At 41.5% G+C, this 18,827-nt stretch overlaps 1 protein-coding gene and 1 pseudogene across 2 annotated transcripts in view; both read right to left on the reverse strand.

Annotated features, from left to right (window-relative positions):
* Nucleotides 1–2,627: 2,627 nt before the first annotated feature.
* Nucleotides 2,628–7,710, reverse strand: LOC311487962 (NXPE family member 3-like). The gene is made up of 5 exons (XM_084544440.1): nucleotides 7,575–7,710; nucleotides 5,959–6,740; nucleotides 4,363–4,430; nucleotides 4,053–4,277; nucleotides 2,628–3,978 (listed from the first exon to the last, which is right to left on the reverse strand). Exons 1-5 carry the CDS (start codon nucleotides 7,665–7,667, stop codon nucleotides 3,416–3,418), a joined length of 1,731 nt encoding a protein of 576 aa, XP_084400566.1. The 5' UTR covers nucleotides 7,668–7,710; the 3' UTR covers nucleotides 2,628–3,415.
* Nucleotides 7,711–13,324: 5,614 nt separating this feature from the next.
* Nucleotides 13,325–18,827, reverse strand: part of LOC311488796 (NXPE family member 3-like) — a 148,469-nt pseudogene continuing 142,966 nt past the window's right edge. The window contains exons 3-6 of the transcript in view: nucleotides 16,801–17,582; nucleotides 14,492–14,559; nucleotides 14,178–14,406; nucleotides 13,325–14,107 (exon numbers count right to left, since the gene is read on the reverse strand). The product of the transcript in view is annotated as an NXPE family member 3-like (transcript). The remainder of the gene's footprint in view (nucleotides 14,108–14,177; nucleotides 14,407–14,491; nucleotides 14,560–16,800; nucleotides 17,583–18,827) is intronic.

Raw genomic sequence — 18,827 nt, forward strand, 5'->3', positions numbered from 1 at the left:
ACAGGTAAAAATAGTGTAACCCAATCCTGGAGTAGTACACGTATTAAATAGGCTAGGTCCGAATAGAGCTCACACAACCTGAAGTAGCTACAATGAAAGACACAGACCAACACGGTAAGTTGCAAAATGAACTTGAATTTAGTGAACAGTTGTTGCAGCAGAAAATGTACAACAGTTATGAAAACAGCTAGTATAGAAAATAACAAACAAAATAAAATGGCGCCTTCAAAGGAATTAAAGGGTTTGTTGAATACTGGTACTGTGTGTTGTGTCCAGTTCAATGTTCAGAGTTCGTAAAGTTACTCGAGTGCTTTCGGTTGTTCGTGTGTGTTCCAAGTAGTATCAGCACAGCGTGACTGGTATAATCCTACCTGTCATCTGCAACTCAGTAGTTTCTCATGTAGACCTGGGTTCCACTGGGGCGGCTCGCCATCTATTGGATTCTTCTAGGTTTTTCAAGATTTTCTCCAACTCCAAATAAAAAAAGACCTGACCTGTATCCACAAAACAGGTTTATGATTTTTCGTTCTATGTTATGACTTATATCTTTCTATTTTCTATTATTTTTCTCTTTTGTTTCTGTAAAACATTGCATCTCAATATAAAATGAGGGATTATGTCATCCTCATCTAAGGTAAAAGTACATTCAATATACAAAGCAACAAGTAAATCATGAAATTATTTCAGCTTAGTCAAATTCTTAATTAATTAAATCACACAAGCCAAATAAAAAATGAAATTCATTCACTCATATCACTCAAAAGTAATTCATTCACACCGTAAATACACCTGACTGACCCTGAAGGTAATGAGTAATTAACACTTCCCAAATCGTTATAATTTTAACAGTCACAATCAACATGTCGGCAGCCAAAGTTATCTCACCGATTCACATAAGCTCCAAAACCGAGTGAAGTCACGCTGGGTCTCAGCACGGTTGCGGTGTTCGTCTGCGGCCTGTAAATATTAGCATTAGCATTTAGCGTCTAATCACTTGCACGAAGCTAGCGCTAAAAAGATCGCTCTTACCAACACGGCAACGTTCGGTTCGGGCTCGGAACAGCGTCGGGGCTACTCTTGAGTTGACTCTACACAGTAACTATAAAGGGTAGCTGGTCTGGCGTAGATTATTTATATAATTCCTAGCGTTAGCGCTTCTTGCTCCTCAGATCGGGATGAAAAAAAAAGAGGAATTGCGCGCAGACTCTCTCCTAAACTGAACGTGACTTCTAATTGGCTGCTGACTCACGACGTGCTCCAGATACATGAATTTTATATGCTGCCTTCAGGTGCAGTCAGGTCATTTAGACACAAACAAAATAAACAAATAATCTCTTTTTAACGTTCCAATTTATTTGCGTAATGTATTCAGAGCATGAAATACACATATTTATCTTTATTTAACTGTCACTTTCAAATAAGTTTCTAAATGTAAAAAGAAAACTGAGGATTTCTTATTCATTCTAACTAGTGACCATGGTTTTACACCTGGGTTACGATAGATTATGGCGGGATTTTTATGACCCTGTCAGTCAAAATGACAGACAACAAAAAAGTCTAGCTCAACCTCTGGCTACAACATAGACATAAAAACACGGAATGCAAGTACGCTCCCATTCCCCACCCAAAAGGACTCCAAGGCTGCCCAGTATGCCTGAATAAGTTTTACCCCTTGTAACCCCAAATCAAAGCACTAAAATAATGATAAGTTGTCATGCACATAAACATACATCTCCCCAAAACCATGTATCATAATTGTTAGGATGGCCTGGTAGCGGTTGGATTTAAAACAGGAAGCTTGAGTTGGAAATGAGGTGCAAACCAAGTGTTTATTCCACCCTGATAATTCATGACAAAAAGACTTAAAAGACATAACAAAAAGAAAATCATACCCCTTTTGTGGCCTGAGGTCTGGTTCACAGCCCTGCCAATCACTCACACCCTGTCTGTGTGCACAGGCTCCTTTTTATAGGCTGCTACCAATTACCCCTTGAGCCCTACCACTCAACAGGTGAGCTCCCTCAACAGATCCACCATACAATATTTGGTTAAATAATATACCTAAACAAATACATATACTCTGAATGCCTCTACTCTCGTAAATCTCATAAAACCCTTACTTAGCTAACATTCACACATATCAATCCTTTACAGTCGCTAAACATTTGCTAGCCCCCCCTCCAATTATCACAATGGTCTCTCCCGGGACCTTTAAAAAGGTGTTCAGAAATCTTTTAGGCTGAACACCTGAGGAGACAGCAATGGTAAGAAAACATTATTCAATGCCAGATATCCAAACATACAAACTGTTCCACTAAAACACTACACCAGCCTTTCAATGTGTTTCTCTTCCCAGGACAGGCCCTCATAAGTAGCAGCTGAGAGGCCCCACCAAGAGAAACACACAATAAAATACATTCAATATTTCAGCTTTGTGTCTGTGAGTTATTTATTTAATCTTATCTGGTTGAATTGAGAGCTGTTATGTACTTAGTTCCAGTGATGAATAGGACCTTCACCACAATAATAATTCAGAAATCAAACGAAAATACATGAAAATGGGGGGGTGTTCAGTGTCCATGAATGTGTTACATTTCAGTATGGGTCCCACATATAAAGAGGAAATGTAATGTAAGTAAAGGTCAATGCTCAGCCAAACACACATTGCTGCTGGGATTTGATCTGTTGTACATTTGCCAGACTTGTTAAATTGGACACGCTGAAAGGCTGAGAGTCTCTGTCCAGAAGAGATAAAAGTCAACCACACCAAGACAGAAAAGTTAAGACCTTAAAAGTAAATATATGAAGGTATACAAGCAGAAAAATAAAAAAATATGCCCAGTATCTATTAAAAGTACAGGATTTGTCTATTAAATGAATTTAAATGTAATTTCGTCAGCTCTTTAGCTTAAGTCCTTATCATATTTTGCCTGCTATAATGATTTACAGAGGTCGTGTTGTGTGCTGTAAACACATACAAACATTTGAAACTATAAACGGAAAGTGGGCGTGTACGGTATGGAATTTAACCACAGTGTTGTTGATGCTATTACAGACAGAAAGCTGTACTTGAAGTGCTGCTTCACATTAACAGTGAATTTGGTTCAGGATGAAACACATATATATATTTTAACAGAGAACAGCCTGAGAGAAATCTTTGACACCTGAACTCTGGGAGTCTTCAGCTTTGGCAGAAAAATAAAATGAAAAATGCTCCTCACACACACAAACACACACACAAAAGACTTTGGTAACAATAAAAGCTGAGCAGTACCAAAATATTTGGCATTGCCAGAACAAAATAAAGTTATATGGAACAGAGATGAAAATTAAAGTCTGGAGAGTGTCTTGACTGATTCACACAATAAAGTCCTCAGTTTCCTTCAACAACAAACCCACTATCGTTGCTACATTTTTAATTTTGTCTGTTCTTGTTCTCTGGGCAAATGTAAGACAAAAGCATGTCTATCATGTTCTTGACAATGACTCGAGGAGGATGCAAGTCATGAGGGAGGCGGTGTGCCAAACACATCTGCCAGGAGTCCACCACCAGAACGTTCAGTCCCTTGAACATGGCCTTGAGCACCATGTCAAGCTGTAGGAAGTACCAGTCGTTGTTGTAGAGACTCGACTTCTGGCCCATGGCTAGGAGATTGGGTGATCGGATCACTACGAGGGTCCCTGGCGCTCGGTCCATGAGCCTCACCAGTGCCCGTCGAATGTGGCGAAGCCGCCGTATGTATGCTTCCACTGGAAAGGTGCTGAAGTGGGCCCAGATGCTGAGGACCACCACGGTGTTGGGGCCCCCTGAGAGGCTGTCCAGCTCGTTTGAAATGTACCGCAACTCACTGGACATGACGGGGGCGATGCGGATGGGAGGGCCATGACAGCGGTACTTCAAGAGAATATTATGGGTGATGTTTATCGCCATGAATGGCCCGACTTTTTTATGACTGTGCAAGTTGAACTCCTTTAATTCTGGATAAGATACAATAAATTAAAGTTAAAATGAAACGGAAAAGGGTCATGTAGGATGAGACAAAAACACTCACCTGGTACAGAAGCAATGAGGTACTCAAACCACTGGCGGACAGTGGAGTCTCCGTACATGTGGATCACTTTGTTCTTCAAACACTGAGTGATGGAAGATGGCTGATTAAACTGACGCATCGTAACGCCAGCTAACGGCCTCCACGAGTCTTTGTAGTAATATCCAGATGGAGCTAAGTTGCTCGGTTCTTGTTTCATGGTTCTGCTTTCTTCCACTACTTCTGTATCTGATACAAGGTGAGACAAACAAGTTTACTGGAATAACTCAAAGAATGCACAAACTACAAATGTCACTCTGCAGGTATACCCTACCTTTCTGTGGCAGCACATTGATTCTGCCAGGTCCTGAAGCACGTATGTGAACGTTGACATTTACACGACTAAGACAAAAAAAAAAACATATACACTCAATAATTCACTAAAACAAAACGTCCAGGGAACTTTCTATCTGTGGACTATGTTCTGTTGAGAGAAATCAGAAGTGAAAGTACTGACTGGTGAACATTTCTGACCATTGTGTAACCTCTTACTTATGATATTTGAACATTTATTCATATAATAGGGAAATGGACACAGTCGCCTGGCATCTAATTGACATTTAACTGACATCTGGACTGTCTAATTGACATCTAATATATATATATGAGCAATATACAGAACCAACAACACCATATATGGAATCCTTTTTTAAAAATGTACATGAGATAAGGAGTGGACATAATTGTGACAAGTGATGGATGAAATAAGGTCTGTGTTTGGACACAAATATTGTCAGTAGGGAGAGCAAACCTGACACAAGAAGACACGGTTGTTTCCAGAGCAAAAGTACCTTATTTTTTGATAAAGGGCTGTGTCCAGCCCAATATGCTAATGAGGCATCACACACAATAAAAACCGATGCGTGACACCATGAAATCAGTCTGAACTCACATAGCACCAAGAATCAGACTTGAGTTTGTATCTTTTTAAGAATAAACTTCTCGACTTTGAAGATATTCCAGATACCAACAGACTCCAAGAACTTAGATTACGTGTTGAAGTAAAGAGGTACAGGCTACAGCTGGCCCTGCCCGGTACCTCACACTTTTCTTCGACAGTTCTTTACATAAGAAAGCTGGTCTCCCTAAGACCATAGATGATATAGAAAGATGGAGGACATCAACGACAGTTCCCTTGACGTTTAAGGTATATCAGAAACGCTGACATCTCACATGGCTGGTGAAAATATTTGCAACTACAGTCTGTGCATCAGTGACTAGATTTGGAGATACGCCTGGCCAATGATACCAAGATGAGTAAAGCTATGAGTGAGTCCAGATTGTGGCAGCCAGCGGTGTCCTTATAACTTACATGACGCCCCATAACCTGAGACTCTAGTCCTCGCTGCAGTGGCACAGGGTTAATTCCAGCTTGCAGCCTTTGTGCAAGCTCTTGCCTCATTAATTCCTGCCTCTCTCCACTGTTGACTATCCAGCAAGGGCCAAAACGCCAAAGATCATGTGGCTCCTGGGTTGAAGGGGTCACAACTGGTGGCAGGACATCATCACTATGCTTCTACCACATGTTCATTACTGCACTGACCCTGGTTGCAAAATACGTTAAAAGCACAAGAACACAACGCTCACTTCCACTATATTTGGGAATAATTTTAACCCTCATGCTACCCTTGGGGTCTCCGGGACCCCAAGCGAATGGACAGACAGAGACAGATTATGCAAAAGGGTAGCACGAGGGTTAAGAGGGTTAGAGGAACTGTTGACGGTGTCCATCTATAGAAAATTCTGCCACAACATTTAAACCACCAACCACTGACGTGAATAACACTGATGATTTCATTACTAATGTGCTGGCTGGTATATATTCTGAAAAAACAAAGAATGAGCTATGGGATTAGTTAACGCTACAAACTTTTGGAAGAGCAGTGCTTCCTTCTTGGTGATGAGGTTTGTCGTGTAGCCTCCCATGGCGTGGTTGATTCTGGTGTCACAGCTCAGATTCTTGGGCTTATAGCAGTACCAGGGTTCACCTGTGTAAAGGTCTGTGTAGTTGCACAGGGGCTGCTGGCCAGGGGGCAAGCGCATGTTGCACACAGTAGTTTCCGACAAGGGGCCCAAGCGGAACAGGCTCTTGAAATACACCCGATCAGGCCGTTTCTCCCTCAGCCGCCGCAGCACAGCAACGGCCTCGCTGGAGTGCACCAGCGTTATCTCAACCTGCGCTGACCCCACCCAGAGGAGCGGGAACAGAGCGGAATAAGATCCATTCCTGTGGTCCACCACCGTGCCTGCTACACCAGCTCGAAGCTCCGGAGAGTGCAGCCTGGCCAAGATAAAGTCCCCACCGTAGCGCCTGGGACGACCATCGAAGTCATGGATTTGGACGAGGGCTTCCAGCTGGTCCCCAACGTGCCACTCTCTAACTCCCTTGCTGGGAAGGATGCTGAAGAGGCTGTGCATGGGGTCACTAGTGTTACGGATGGCGGCAGGTGTAGAGTGAGACGGGGGCAAAGGCCAGGCGATAGACTCCAACAGGTAACGCTCTTCCAGTTCATCTTCAGGAGAGACTTTCTGGCCCAGATGGGCACAGAAGGTGTGGTTGTGATGAAAAGTAGTGAGGTTCTCTGAGATGAAGGACGACTGGATCCTGTTCTGCAGCTGGTAGAGGGCTGAAATCGTGTTGGAGTTCCAGTTCTAAAGAGAAAGAAAGACAGTGTAGTAAAGAGTAGAGTGGTTGGCACACTATGGACTGATGAGTAATGCAACCAGAGTGAAAACTATTTTATGTGTGAACAATCCTGATCAGGGGTGGAGCTGCACATTTCAACAGGATTTTTATCAGACTGAGAGCATATGGGTTGCATTGTGAGAAATTTAGGATCCAATATGTTTGGAATTAGACCAAAACTATGGATAAAATACAAAATAATTTGGCTTCTGTTGCTTTGATATTAATTTAATATTTGTTTATTCTTTTTGTGTATTTTTCCATCATGCAACTGTGTTTGTCTTAGTAACTCTTCCTGGATGGTTACCCAGGGACACTTGTGTTTTTGTCCTCTTGAGTGAGGCAATCTTGTCAAAAATTGCAGATTTCCTATCATTGTTTGGAGCACTTTGGAGCAATTTTCCTACTTTCATGTAGGATATATTTGTAAAGCACTGTAATGTAAGTTTTTCTCACAATCATTACACATGGCTCATGCTTTCAGGGCCCGTGCCTGGGAGCCACACAGATGGCTGAAAGGAGAGAACAATGTGACCTCCAGTGGATAAGAAGCATAAAACAGATCTACACATTGTTTGCTCATTTGGCACTCCCAATGCTTGGTGCTTTGTCTGTGCTGTCAGCCCATCTACAGATGTTGACTTAAACACACAGAAAGACTGGCTATAAACTGTTAACTTGTGTACAATACATCTGGACTATAACTCCGCTGATAATGTGAAGCATTGGTCCAGAGATACTGTACATAACACACAGTCTATCCAGTTCGCACTGGGGACAATAAATTAATCTCTCCTCACCTTTACAGTCTGGATGTTGCTCAGCAGGAAGATGAGGACAGACAGTGCTAGGAAGAGGAAGATGAGGGCATATTTGGACAGATTTCGGTACATGGTGACCTCCTGTCTCCCTTGATCAGGTCCTGTCTCATACTCTGCTGTCACTGCAATGACAATGATGCCATCATTTCATCTGCGTCCATAAACACTGTCATCAAGAAGCTTCTGTGGATGTTTGTGGAGAATCCTTTGAGATGACATGAGCTAATGCTGATACTCTGAATAAGGTTTGGTCCCAAATACATGTGTATAAGTAGTTAGGTCTCTGCTGAATATAAATAATAATATTTAAACAGGTTACATTACAAAATGTGTGACACTTGAGATTGAGATCATCTGGCGATGTGTTGAACAAACCTAAATCACTGCCACAAAGAAATGGTTTGTTTATGTGGTGAAGCTGAAGTGAGTTTTACATTTTATTGCTCATTATTTCATCATTTAGTTTAGTTATCTGTGCTGACGTCCTCTGGGTACAAGGTATAAAAACAGTTTGGGGAAGAAGGTCTTTATGTACCTGATTTGATTTGTTTTCTGATTCTAATGTTTTAAGCTTTTCTTTTTCTCATACATTATGATCTGGACATGTTCTACACACATATACAGTAAATATGAGGTAGGACAAGTTACCCAAGTGTGTCCAATCTGCAAAGCCTTCTATTCGTAAATATTTGAGACAGAAATACACAATTTCTACATGACAACAGTATACAACTGGCAGCATTTTAAGTGTTTTGGGAAAACGATCAAAACCAGTGGTCCACTTTCAACCAGGTTAAAACAAGCTTCCTGAACACAAGAAGTTGTCTGCGTTGTTAGAGAGGAGAACAGCTCAGATAGCAATGTAGAAAACAAATCTCTCTTCAAGCAAACTCCATCCACTTAACTAAATCTATGCATTTCAGTACATAATTCACTCTGTGTGTGTGCTGCTGTCATATCAAAATTAACGGAGACAGCAATTAGACTGAAGGATATCTGTCTGAACAAGACATTATTAGACGGGCACTGGCAGTGTTGCAGAAAACATTTCATCTACAGTCAGGTCCATAAACATTGGGACATCGACACAATTATAATCTTTTTGGCTCTATACACCACCACAATGGATTTGAAATGAAACGAACACGATGCGTTTTAACTGCAGACTTTCAGCTTTAATTTGAGGGTATTTACATCCAAATCAGGTGAATATGGGAGCATAAAATCTCTGCGCATATTCTCAGGTTTCCTAATGGAGGCTGAGGCACGTCTATAAATAACATCACCATAATCCAAGGCGAACAAGAGGACAGCCAAAATTTTTTCACTTCCTATTGGACACAGCTTTTCTTTTGGAGAGTGTATACTCACTAGTAATGTATAGATACACAGTATATTCTGACTAAGGTGTTTTAAAAAAGCTGTTATTCTGTGATATTGATATCAAACAACTAACTTGATTACTGTGTCTTGTGCAGGACAAACCTCCGCTACCTGTCGCCATTAAGACCTGTAAGAACTGCACCTCAGATGTGCCTCCCACTTTTTTTGAGATATGACAATATCCTGGCCGGACCACTGTTGTCAGTGATATAAGTATTTGAAATGAACATGATTTCTTCATGTCTAGTGACATATCAGGGCCATTTTATGATTAATTGAAATACATTTCTTACATACGGTTCCTTTAACAATTTCTGCTTAACAAGATTAATCTATCAGAACTGTTGGTTGATCGATCTATCAGCTAACCCTTAGAGTTTCAATCATGGTTTTGTATATTTTTATATATCCATATATATAGATATATGAGCTGCAATGGCGAGTTCGGAGCATTCAGAGGTAAAGTTGCCGTATAGGCACTCGTAGTGTAAAACACGGATCTTTCGAGAGATTCGGATCATTCTGAGTCACTCACTGATATGAGCCGTGCTGTGCCAGTCACTTGATTCACTTGACCCAAAATGGCCTGATTGTGAAAAAAAGTTCATTGTGATCATGTAAACATGAAAATCATATCAAGTAGCTTACATAAGCCTAAACCTAAAGCCCAAAATTAGGCTGTGCAAAAAAAAAAAAAAAAGAATGAGGACAGGGTCACTGCTACGAAAGAATATTTAATTCACTCACAACATTGGCTCCAGAGAGATTCAGTATCATAACGTTACTCACAGTCTAGAGGAAAACAGACATTCTTGTCTGTGATTAATGGTCTAAATTTTAGAATTTGGTCATTTTTTTTTCGTCTGTAGACTGGCTATAGGCGGCAACAGATTAAGAGCAGATGAGAATTGCGCTTTACTCGCCCACTCACTTGGCAGAGAAAACTTATCCCTGCTTTTGGTTAAGCAGGGATTCGCGACTCATGGATCCCTGAGTCAGTTAAGTTTTGTTTCTCTGCCGACCGAGTGAGTGGCTGTTGACTCCCTGCTCTTGTTAAGCTGAGATTCACGAGTCGCTTACAGTTAACTAGTTACTACAGTGGAGTAATTCAGTTACTAACTCAGTTACCTTTTGGGAGAAGTAACTAATAACTATAACTAATTACTTTTTAAAAGTGACATATGCCCAACACTGGCTGGCACCACAAGAGACAACAAAGACACGGCGGGAAATAATCAATAGATGGGAGAAGATTAGTAAGCTTTTATAGAATCAACTCTGCAATAAATACCTCTGTAGGCTAATGTCGCTGATGATGGCGGTTTGGTCGTGCACTGGTAGCTGACTCACGGATTACAGTGCGGCGTTTTTTTGCCTTTTGCTCGATATGTCTGCTCGGGTGAGGACGGGGGTGGAACTTTGTTTTATTGGGCATGGTATGTGGCCAATAATATGTGAGGATCATACCATTATGTGAAATCAGAGAGAGGGCAATAGAGGCTGTGGCATTGGCATAAACACAAGGACATTTGTTTGTTTAAGGGGTTTGGTTTGGTATTTCCTTGTGCGGAACTTATTGCAGTGTTATATTACTCTATAAACGATAATAAATAAAGAGCTGGTCAGGAGCCAAAAGAGTCGACTCTTCTTCGTGAGAAAAGAGGCGAACTTCCCATCGCTATTAGGAGGAAATCAGTGGCAGTAAAGGGGGTTTCCGTTTTGTATCGCTCACTGGTGGTTAGGACCATAGACTGTTAGGACATTGATGTAAAAATAAGCCCCTGATACAGCAGCTGTTTTTGTGATGATAAAACTAAAAGGTCTGATTATGCCAAGATTTAACATTTTGTCCAAAAATACTCACAGTGAAAGATGGTGCTCATGGCATCGTTATTTGGAGCTGCTACTCCTGGGGTTTCAGTGAAGAGTTGAGGAGAATTATGCACAGATCCAGGTAACTCTAGATGTCAATTTTGCCACAGGAGTTTCTGATGATCCATTTTTTTTTGGTTTTGTTTTGTTTTTTGTTTTTTGTTTTTAAAAAAGAAAGAAAAAATACTTAAGCTTGCTCAAGTGGCAACATTAAAATTAAAATACATATACTATATATTATAATCCATATGAGTAATTGGCCATTCTGCACGAATGGTAAATTATTTTATTTCTGTTTAAAAAAAGAACTGTGTAGCCTATTGGCTACATAGCGGAACCAGTGTTCTCCGGTTTTATTGTGTCAGTTGTTTTTTTTTTTTTTTTTTGATGTACCTTACCTTCACCATGCTTGAGGTAGATCGGCGATCATTAACGAGCCCGATATGAAAGAATAATTTTCCTTAACTCCGTCTAGTTAAGGCCAATGAGGTATGTTTATATTTTACTATTGTTTCTATTATGTTTTGTAACCCGCTCTGTGTTACATGCATTTAATTTATATTTATGTTTTTCATGCAGTTCTTACGACATTTTCCTCGGAAATAAATGTCTGTGAATTGAAGAACGCTTGTGTCGTGATTGACTGAACGGGAGTTATAATAAAAACTTTACTTCTGCTTCTGGAAATACAAACACAAGCACATCAGTCCAATGCGGCTAACAGCTGACTTTCTCAAGTAGGCCTACACTCAGGGGTCGCGTTGGCCGAATATTTTCTGTCATTGACCGTTTTTTTAAAACGGTGACGGAAAAATCTGAAGGCAATCTGTCATTTTGACAGAGTGCAATTCACACCCCACACCACTTGGTGGCGAATGAGCATATTAATTGGCTCTTATCTCTCTTGATTAGTAAGAGTCGGCTAAGTTTCGTTTCTCTGCTGGCCGAGTGAGTGGCTGCTGACTCTCGGTTAAGCAGGGATCCACGAGCAGCGGTTATGAGTCGGTTAAGTTTCGTTTCTCTGCGTATTGTGCGTAAGTTAATGAGTGTCTGACTGTTTGCTAGTGGTCAAGTCGGGTAGTACGTTTCGTTTCTCTGCCGAGTGAGATGTAAGATGTTTGAATGGTGCCGTTCAGTGGCGGTTCGACATTGACAGCCATGTTTTTTATAACAATATAAGTGAAACAGAAACTTACATTTCTCAGTTGCACAAATCCTTCAATAGAACATTTGAAAATCACACTTAAGAGAATCCAGTTATTCAACTATTGCAATTACAACAGGAAACACACAAGGTGTTTCTAAGGTTCATCTTTGAGCTGCCCGGTTCGCCCGTGCCTAAAACCGCTACTGGTGCCGTTTATTGATTATATATCAATCAAACATGGTAGGACTCAATTGAGCCGGTTAAATGGACAGCTTCATGATTCTTGAGTTGTCTTTGATGGACGGTTATATGAGCTGAATCTTTTTTTCCACTGCTACTGAATATTAATTAAAAATGAATGAAAATGACATTCTATTGAACATGTCATTATTATCTTTTTTTTTTTTTTTTTTTTTTTTTTTAAATGACAGTTAAAAATAGATTATGACGGGATTTCTGTGACCCTGTCAGTCAAATGACACGCTCCCACGCCCCACAGCTGCCCAGTGTGCCTGAATAAATTTTACCCCTTGTAACCCCAAATCACTACACTAAAATAACAATAAGTTGTCATGCACATAAACATATATCTCACAAAAACCATGTTATCATAATTGTTAGGATGGCCTGGCAGCAGTTGGATTAAAAACAGGAAGCTTGAGTCAGAAATGAGTTGCAAACCAACCAAGTGTTTATTTCACCCTGATAATCCATGACAAAAACACTTGAAAGACGTAACAAAAAGAAAATCATGCCCCTTTGTGGCCTGAAGTCTGGGTCACAGCCCTGCCAATCACTCACACCCTGTCTGTGTGCACAGGCTCCCTTTTATAAGCTGCTACCAATTACCCCTTCGAGCCCTACCACTGAACAGGTGAGCTCCCTCAACAGATCCACCATACAATATTTGGTTAAATAATATACCTAAACAAATACATATGAATGACACACCTGAATGTGTTACATTTCAGTATGGGTCCCACATATAAAGAGGAAATGTAAGTAAAGGTCGAGGCTCAGACAAACACACATTGCTGCTGGGATTTGATCTGTTGTACATTTGCCAGACTTGTTAAGTTGGACACGCTGAAAGGCTGAGAGTCTCTGTCCAGAAGAGATAAAAGTCGACCACACCAAGACTTAGACCTTAAAAGTAAATATATGAAGGAATACAAGCAGAAAAATAAAAAAAATATGCCCAGCATCTATTTAACGTGCGGGATTTGTCTATTAAATGCATTTAAATGTAAGTTTTTCAGCTCTTGAGCAAAAGTCCTTATCATATTTTGCCTGCTATAATGATTTACAGAGGTCGTGTTGTGTGCTGTAGACACATACAAACATTTGAAACTATAAACGGAAAGTGGGCGTGTACAGTATGGAATTTAACCACAGTGTTGTTGATGCTATTACAGACAGAAAGCTGTACTTGAAGTGCAGGACGAAAACATATTTTAACAGAGAACAGGCTGAAAGAATTAAAGTAAAACCGTTAAAACCAATAAAGTCCCCAGTTTCCTTCAACAACAAACCCACTATCATCGCTGCATTTTTAATTTTGGCTGTTCTTGTTCTCTGGGCAAATGTAAGACAAAAGCATGTCTATCATGTTCTTGGCAATGACTGGAGGAGGATGCATGTTATGAGGGAGGTGGTGTGCCAAACTCATCTGCCAGGCGTCCACCACCAGAACAGAACGTTCAGTCCCTTGAACATGGCCTTGAGCACCTTGTTAAGCTGCAGCGAGTACCAGTCGCTGTTGTAGAGACTCACCTCCTGGTCCACGGCTTGGAGATTGGCTGATCGGATCACTACGAGGGTCCCCGGTGCTCGGTCCATGAGCCTCACCAGCGCCCGTCGAATGTGGCGAAGCCGCCATATGTATACCTCCACTGGAAAGGTGCTGAAGTGGGCCCAGATGCTGAGAACCACCACGGTGCTGGGGCCCCCGGAGAGGCCGTCCAGCTCGTTTGAAATGTACCGCAACTCACTGGACATGACGGTGGAAAAGCGGATGGGAGGGCCATGGCAGCAGTACTTCAAGAGAATATTATGGGTGATGTCTACCGCCACGAATGGCCCGACATTTTTAGGACTGTGCAAGTTAACTCTGGATAAGATGCAATAAATTAAAGTTAAAATGAAACGGAAAAGAGTCATTCAGGATGAGACAAAAACACTCACCTGGTACAGAAGCAATGAGGTACTCAAACCACTGGCGGACAGTGGAGTCTCCGTACATGTGGACCACTTTGTTCTTCAAACACTTAGAGACGGAAGATGACTGATTAAACTGACGCATCGTAACGCCAGCTAACGGCCTCCACGAGTCTTTATAGTAATATCCAGATGGTGCTAAGTTGTTCGGTTCTTGTTTCATGGTTCTGCTTTCTTCCACTACTTCTGTATCTGATACAAGACGAGACAAATGAGTTGACTGGAATAATTCAAATAATACACAAACTACAAATGTTATTCTGCAGGTATACCCTACCTTTCTGTGGCAGCACATTGATTCTGTCGGGTCCTGAAGCGTGTATGTGAACTTTGATGTTCACACGACTAAGACAAAAAAAACAACAACATATTGTTCACTGTTACAGTAAAGGCTATCTTTATCTACTGTCTCAATTAGACGTCCCCACTCAATAATTCACTAAAACAGAACTTTGAGGGGTGGATTAATGTTCTATTTGTGGACTACGTTCTGTTGAGAGAAATCAGAAGTGAAAGTACTGCCTGGTGAAAGTTTTTGAAAATTGTATGTATATGGAATCCTTTTTTAAAAATGTAGTTGAGATTAGGAGTGGATATAATTGTGACAAGTGATGGATGAAAATGTATTCTACTGATGGGATTAAGATATTTGTTTGGACACAATTATTGTCAGTAGAGAGAGCAAACTTGACACAAGAAGACACGATTGTTTCCAGAGCAAAAGTACCTTAGTTTTTGATAAAGGGCTGTGTCCGGCCCCATATGTTAATGAGGCACCACACACTATAAAAACAGATGTGTGACACCATGAAATGAGTCTGATCTCACATGGCACCAAGAATCAGACTCGAGTTGGTATCTTTTTAAGAAAAAAATTCTCGACTTTGAAGATATTCCAGATACCAGTAGACTCCAGAACCTAGATTACGTGTCGAAATAATGTCAGGATCTCCTGTGTTTCTTGTTGGGTGTGTCTGTATTTTTTCTCAGTGGAGGTTGGTCTGGAGCTGGGCGGAGCTGGAGCCACTTCCATGCACACCTGCAAACAATGGAGCAGCTATCTACTCACCTTGTCCATATAATCCTGGTTCAGTCCTCCAGTCGTCACCAGATCGTCTGCTTACCTTTGTGGTGTAGTGCTGTGGCTTATGTCTGTAGTTGCTAATTCTACTGCTGCATTACTTATTTTTGTTTTCCCCCATCTTCAGCTCTCAGATCCATCAACTCACCAGGGGCCTCATGTACGAAGGTTGCGTGCGCACAAAAAACGTCCGTACGTACACGCTCACGGAAAAGTTCAGTCAGGTATATCAAATTCCCACAATGCATCTGAGCAGGTCAACATTAAAGCACAATTTGCAGCGAGAACCGGTTTTCTGAATGTAATCGGAGCTATCGACTGCACACACATTGATATAGAAGCGCTATCACATGATGAAACCTTTTCATTCATCAATATACAGATCATATGTGATGAGCAAATACAATTAACCAACACTGTGGCGCGTGAAGGACAGCATGCCAAAGAGGACATTTTTGCACACCTCCACTCCAGTGAGTAGCGTCTCCAATTCTCTTTCTGTGAAGTTCTTCTTTTTTCCCATCTTACTCATTCTTATGTTTTCATTTTCTGATCGTGCAGAGGGGAATCTCAGGTGCTGGGTCAATTTAAATATAATTTTCATATTTAAAAGGGGCGTGGACAGGGAGGAGTCAGGTACGCTCGATTGGAATGTACAAAAGAAAAATGCTTCTAGATCTGAGCGTGCGCCACGTTTTAGAAGGAAATCCACGCAAGTCTAAGTACATGAGACCCCAGCTCCACCAGTCCGTCAGCCTTCCTCCCTGCATTTCTACCCCTGTTTTCCCTGGATACCCCACAACCTGGTTCTGATCCATCTTCATAGACCTGCTAATCTGCTCCCACCTGCTTCCTCTGTTTTCTACAATAAACTGGTTAAATCACCACAACCACTGGCTTTGGGTTTGTGTCTGAATTAGATGGTCCACATCATATCAGCAGGCGTGACAAGTAAAGAGGTACAGGCTACAACTGGCCCTCTCCGGTACCTCATACTTTTCTTCAACAGTTCTTCACATAAGCAAGCTGGTCTCCCTAAGACCAAAGATGATATATAAAGATGGAGGACATGACAGTTCCCCAGAAGTTAAAGGTATATCAGAAATGCTGACATCTTACATGGCTCGTGAAATTATTTGCAACTACAGTCTGTGCATTAGTCACTGGAGGTGGAGATACGCCTGGCCAATGATACCAAGATGAGTAAAGCTATGAGTGAGTCCAGATTGTGGTAGCCAGCGGTGTCCTTATAGTTTACATGGTGCCCCATAAAGTGAGACTTTAGTCCTCACTGTAGTGGCACAGGGTTAATTCCAGCTTGCACCCTCTACAAGCTCTTGTAAGAGGAACTGTTGACGGTGTCCATCAATACACAATTCTGCCGCAACATTTAAACCACCAACCATTGAAGTGAATAACACTGATGATTTCATTACTAATGTGCTGGCTGGTATATATTCAGAATAAACAAAGAATGAGCGATGGGATTAGTTAACTCTACAAACCTTTGGAAGAGCAGTGCTTCCTTGTTGGTGATGAGGTGTTTCAAGTAGCCTCCTCTGAAGTGGTTGATTCTGGTATCACAGCTCAGATTCTTCGGCTTATAGCAGTACCAGGGTTCACCTGTGTAAAGGTCTGTGTAGTTGCACAGGGGCTGCTGGTCAGGGGGCAAGCGCATGTTGCACACAGTAGTTTCCGACAAGAAGCCCAAGCGGAACAGGCTCTTGAAATACACCCGATCAGGCCGTTCCTCCCTCAGCCGCCGCAGCACAGCAATGGCCTCGCTGGAGTGCACCAGCGTTATCTCAACCTGCGCTGACCCCACCCAGAGGAGCGGGAACAGAGCGGAATAAGATCCATTCCTGTGGTCCACCACCGTGCCTGCTACACCAGCTCGAAGCTCCGGAGAGTGCAGCCTGGCCAAGATAAAGTCCCCGTTGTAGCGCTTGGGAAGACCATCGAAGTCATGCATTTGGACAAGGGCTTCCAGCTGGTCCCCAATGTGCCACTCTCTAACTCCCTTGCTGGGAAGGATGGTGAAGAGGCTGTGCACGGGGTCGCTCGTGTTACGGAGGGCGGTAGGTGTAGAGTGAGGCGGGGGCAAAGGCCAGGCGATAGAGTCCAACAGGTAGCGCTCTTCCAGTTCATCTTCAGGAGAGGGTTTCTGGTCCAGATGGGCAAAGAAGGTGTGGTTTTGATGAAAAGTAGGGAGGTTCTCTGAGATGAAGGATGACTGGGTCCTGTTCTGCAGCTGGTAGAGGGCTGAAATTATGTGGGAGTTCCAGTTCTAAGGAGAAAGAAAGACAGATTAGTAAAGAGTAGAGTAGTTGGCACACTATGGACTAATGAGTAATGCAAACAGAATGAAAACTATTTTAATGTGTGAACAATCCTGATCAGGGGTGGAGCTGCACGTTTCAACAGGATTTTTATCAGACTGAGAGCATATGGGTTGCATTATGAGAAATTTAGGATCCAGTATGTTTGGAATTAGACCAAAACTATGGCTAAAATACATAATAATTTGGCTTCTGTTGCTATGATATTAATTTAACATTTGTTTATTCTTTTTGTGTATTTTTCCATCATGCAACTGTGTTTATCTTAGTAACTCTTCCTGGATGGTTACCCAGGGACACTTAGTAACCAGGGTGTTTTTGTCCCCGAGTGAAGCAATCTTGTCAAAAATTGCAATTCATTTTTTGGAGCACTTTGGAACAATTTTCCTACTTTCATGTGGGATATCTTGGTAAAGTACTGTAAGTTTTTCACACAATCAATACACATGGTTTATGCTTTCAGGGCCTGTACCTGGGAGGCAGACAGATGGCTGAAAGGAGAGAACAATGTGACCTCCAGTGGATAAGAAGTATAAAACAGATCTACACATCTAAAATGGAAAGCAACATTTTGAAACAGAATTATGAATACAGTAGTATTAGAATTTAACCAAAAAAATCCCCTTTATGCTATCATTATTTTCTCTCAGCCAGAGACATTATAAGGACTTAAGTTATTTTCTCCTTACCTGCTGTGAAGACCCTCCGTGACCATCCCTGCTGCTGGCCTCTGGCCCACTTTCTCCTCCCTCACCCTGCTCTTTCTATTGTATAAAGATTTAAAAAAATATGTGCAAAAAATAGTGAGCACATGTTCTGTGCAGAAATTAAGGAGGAGTGGGTTTATAACTAGCTAGCTTAGCTAACTAAATTGACATCTATTTGTCATCTTTTAGCCAAAGTCCTAGGGAATAATATACAATATAGAATGTCTCTGTTTTTGTTAAACATTATCTACATGTAACAGCATTACTCAACTTACACGGTTTGTTTGGGAAAAAAAATGTCTAAAGTTTTTTGCCTCTTGGCTGGTTTGCTGAACATGTTTGAAGCACAACGTTCCTCTCTGCTGACACACGTCAGCGGCGTTTGTTTGCCACCTTCTAGCTCCGCGATACTCATGATGCGTTTAGAGGCGGCTCGGAAAAACGCGTTTCAACATGTTAAAAACGAATTAAGTGGTTGTAATGGCT

Source organism: Chelon labrosus (genome assembly GCF_963514085.1).
Source record: "Chelon labrosus genome assembly, chromosome: 5".
Classification (NCBI taxonomy): domain Eukaryota; kingdom Metazoa; phylum Chordata; class Actinopteri; order Mugiliformes; family Mugilidae; genus Chelon; species Chelon labrosus.

Coding starts and splice junctions, on each gene's coding strand:
- LOC311487962 (XM_084544440.1), bottom strand. CDS start 7,667: ATGTACCGAAATCTGTCCAAATATGCCCTCATCTTCCTCTTCCTAGCA. Junction 6,741..7,574: donor GCAACATCCAGACTGTAAAG/GTGAGGAGAGAT, acceptor CTTTCTCTTTAG/AACTGGAACTCCAACACGAT. Junction 4,431..5,958: donor GAAGCACTGCTCTTCCAAAA/GTTTGTAGCGTT, acceptor TTTTTGTCTTAG/TCGTGTAAATGTCAACGTTC.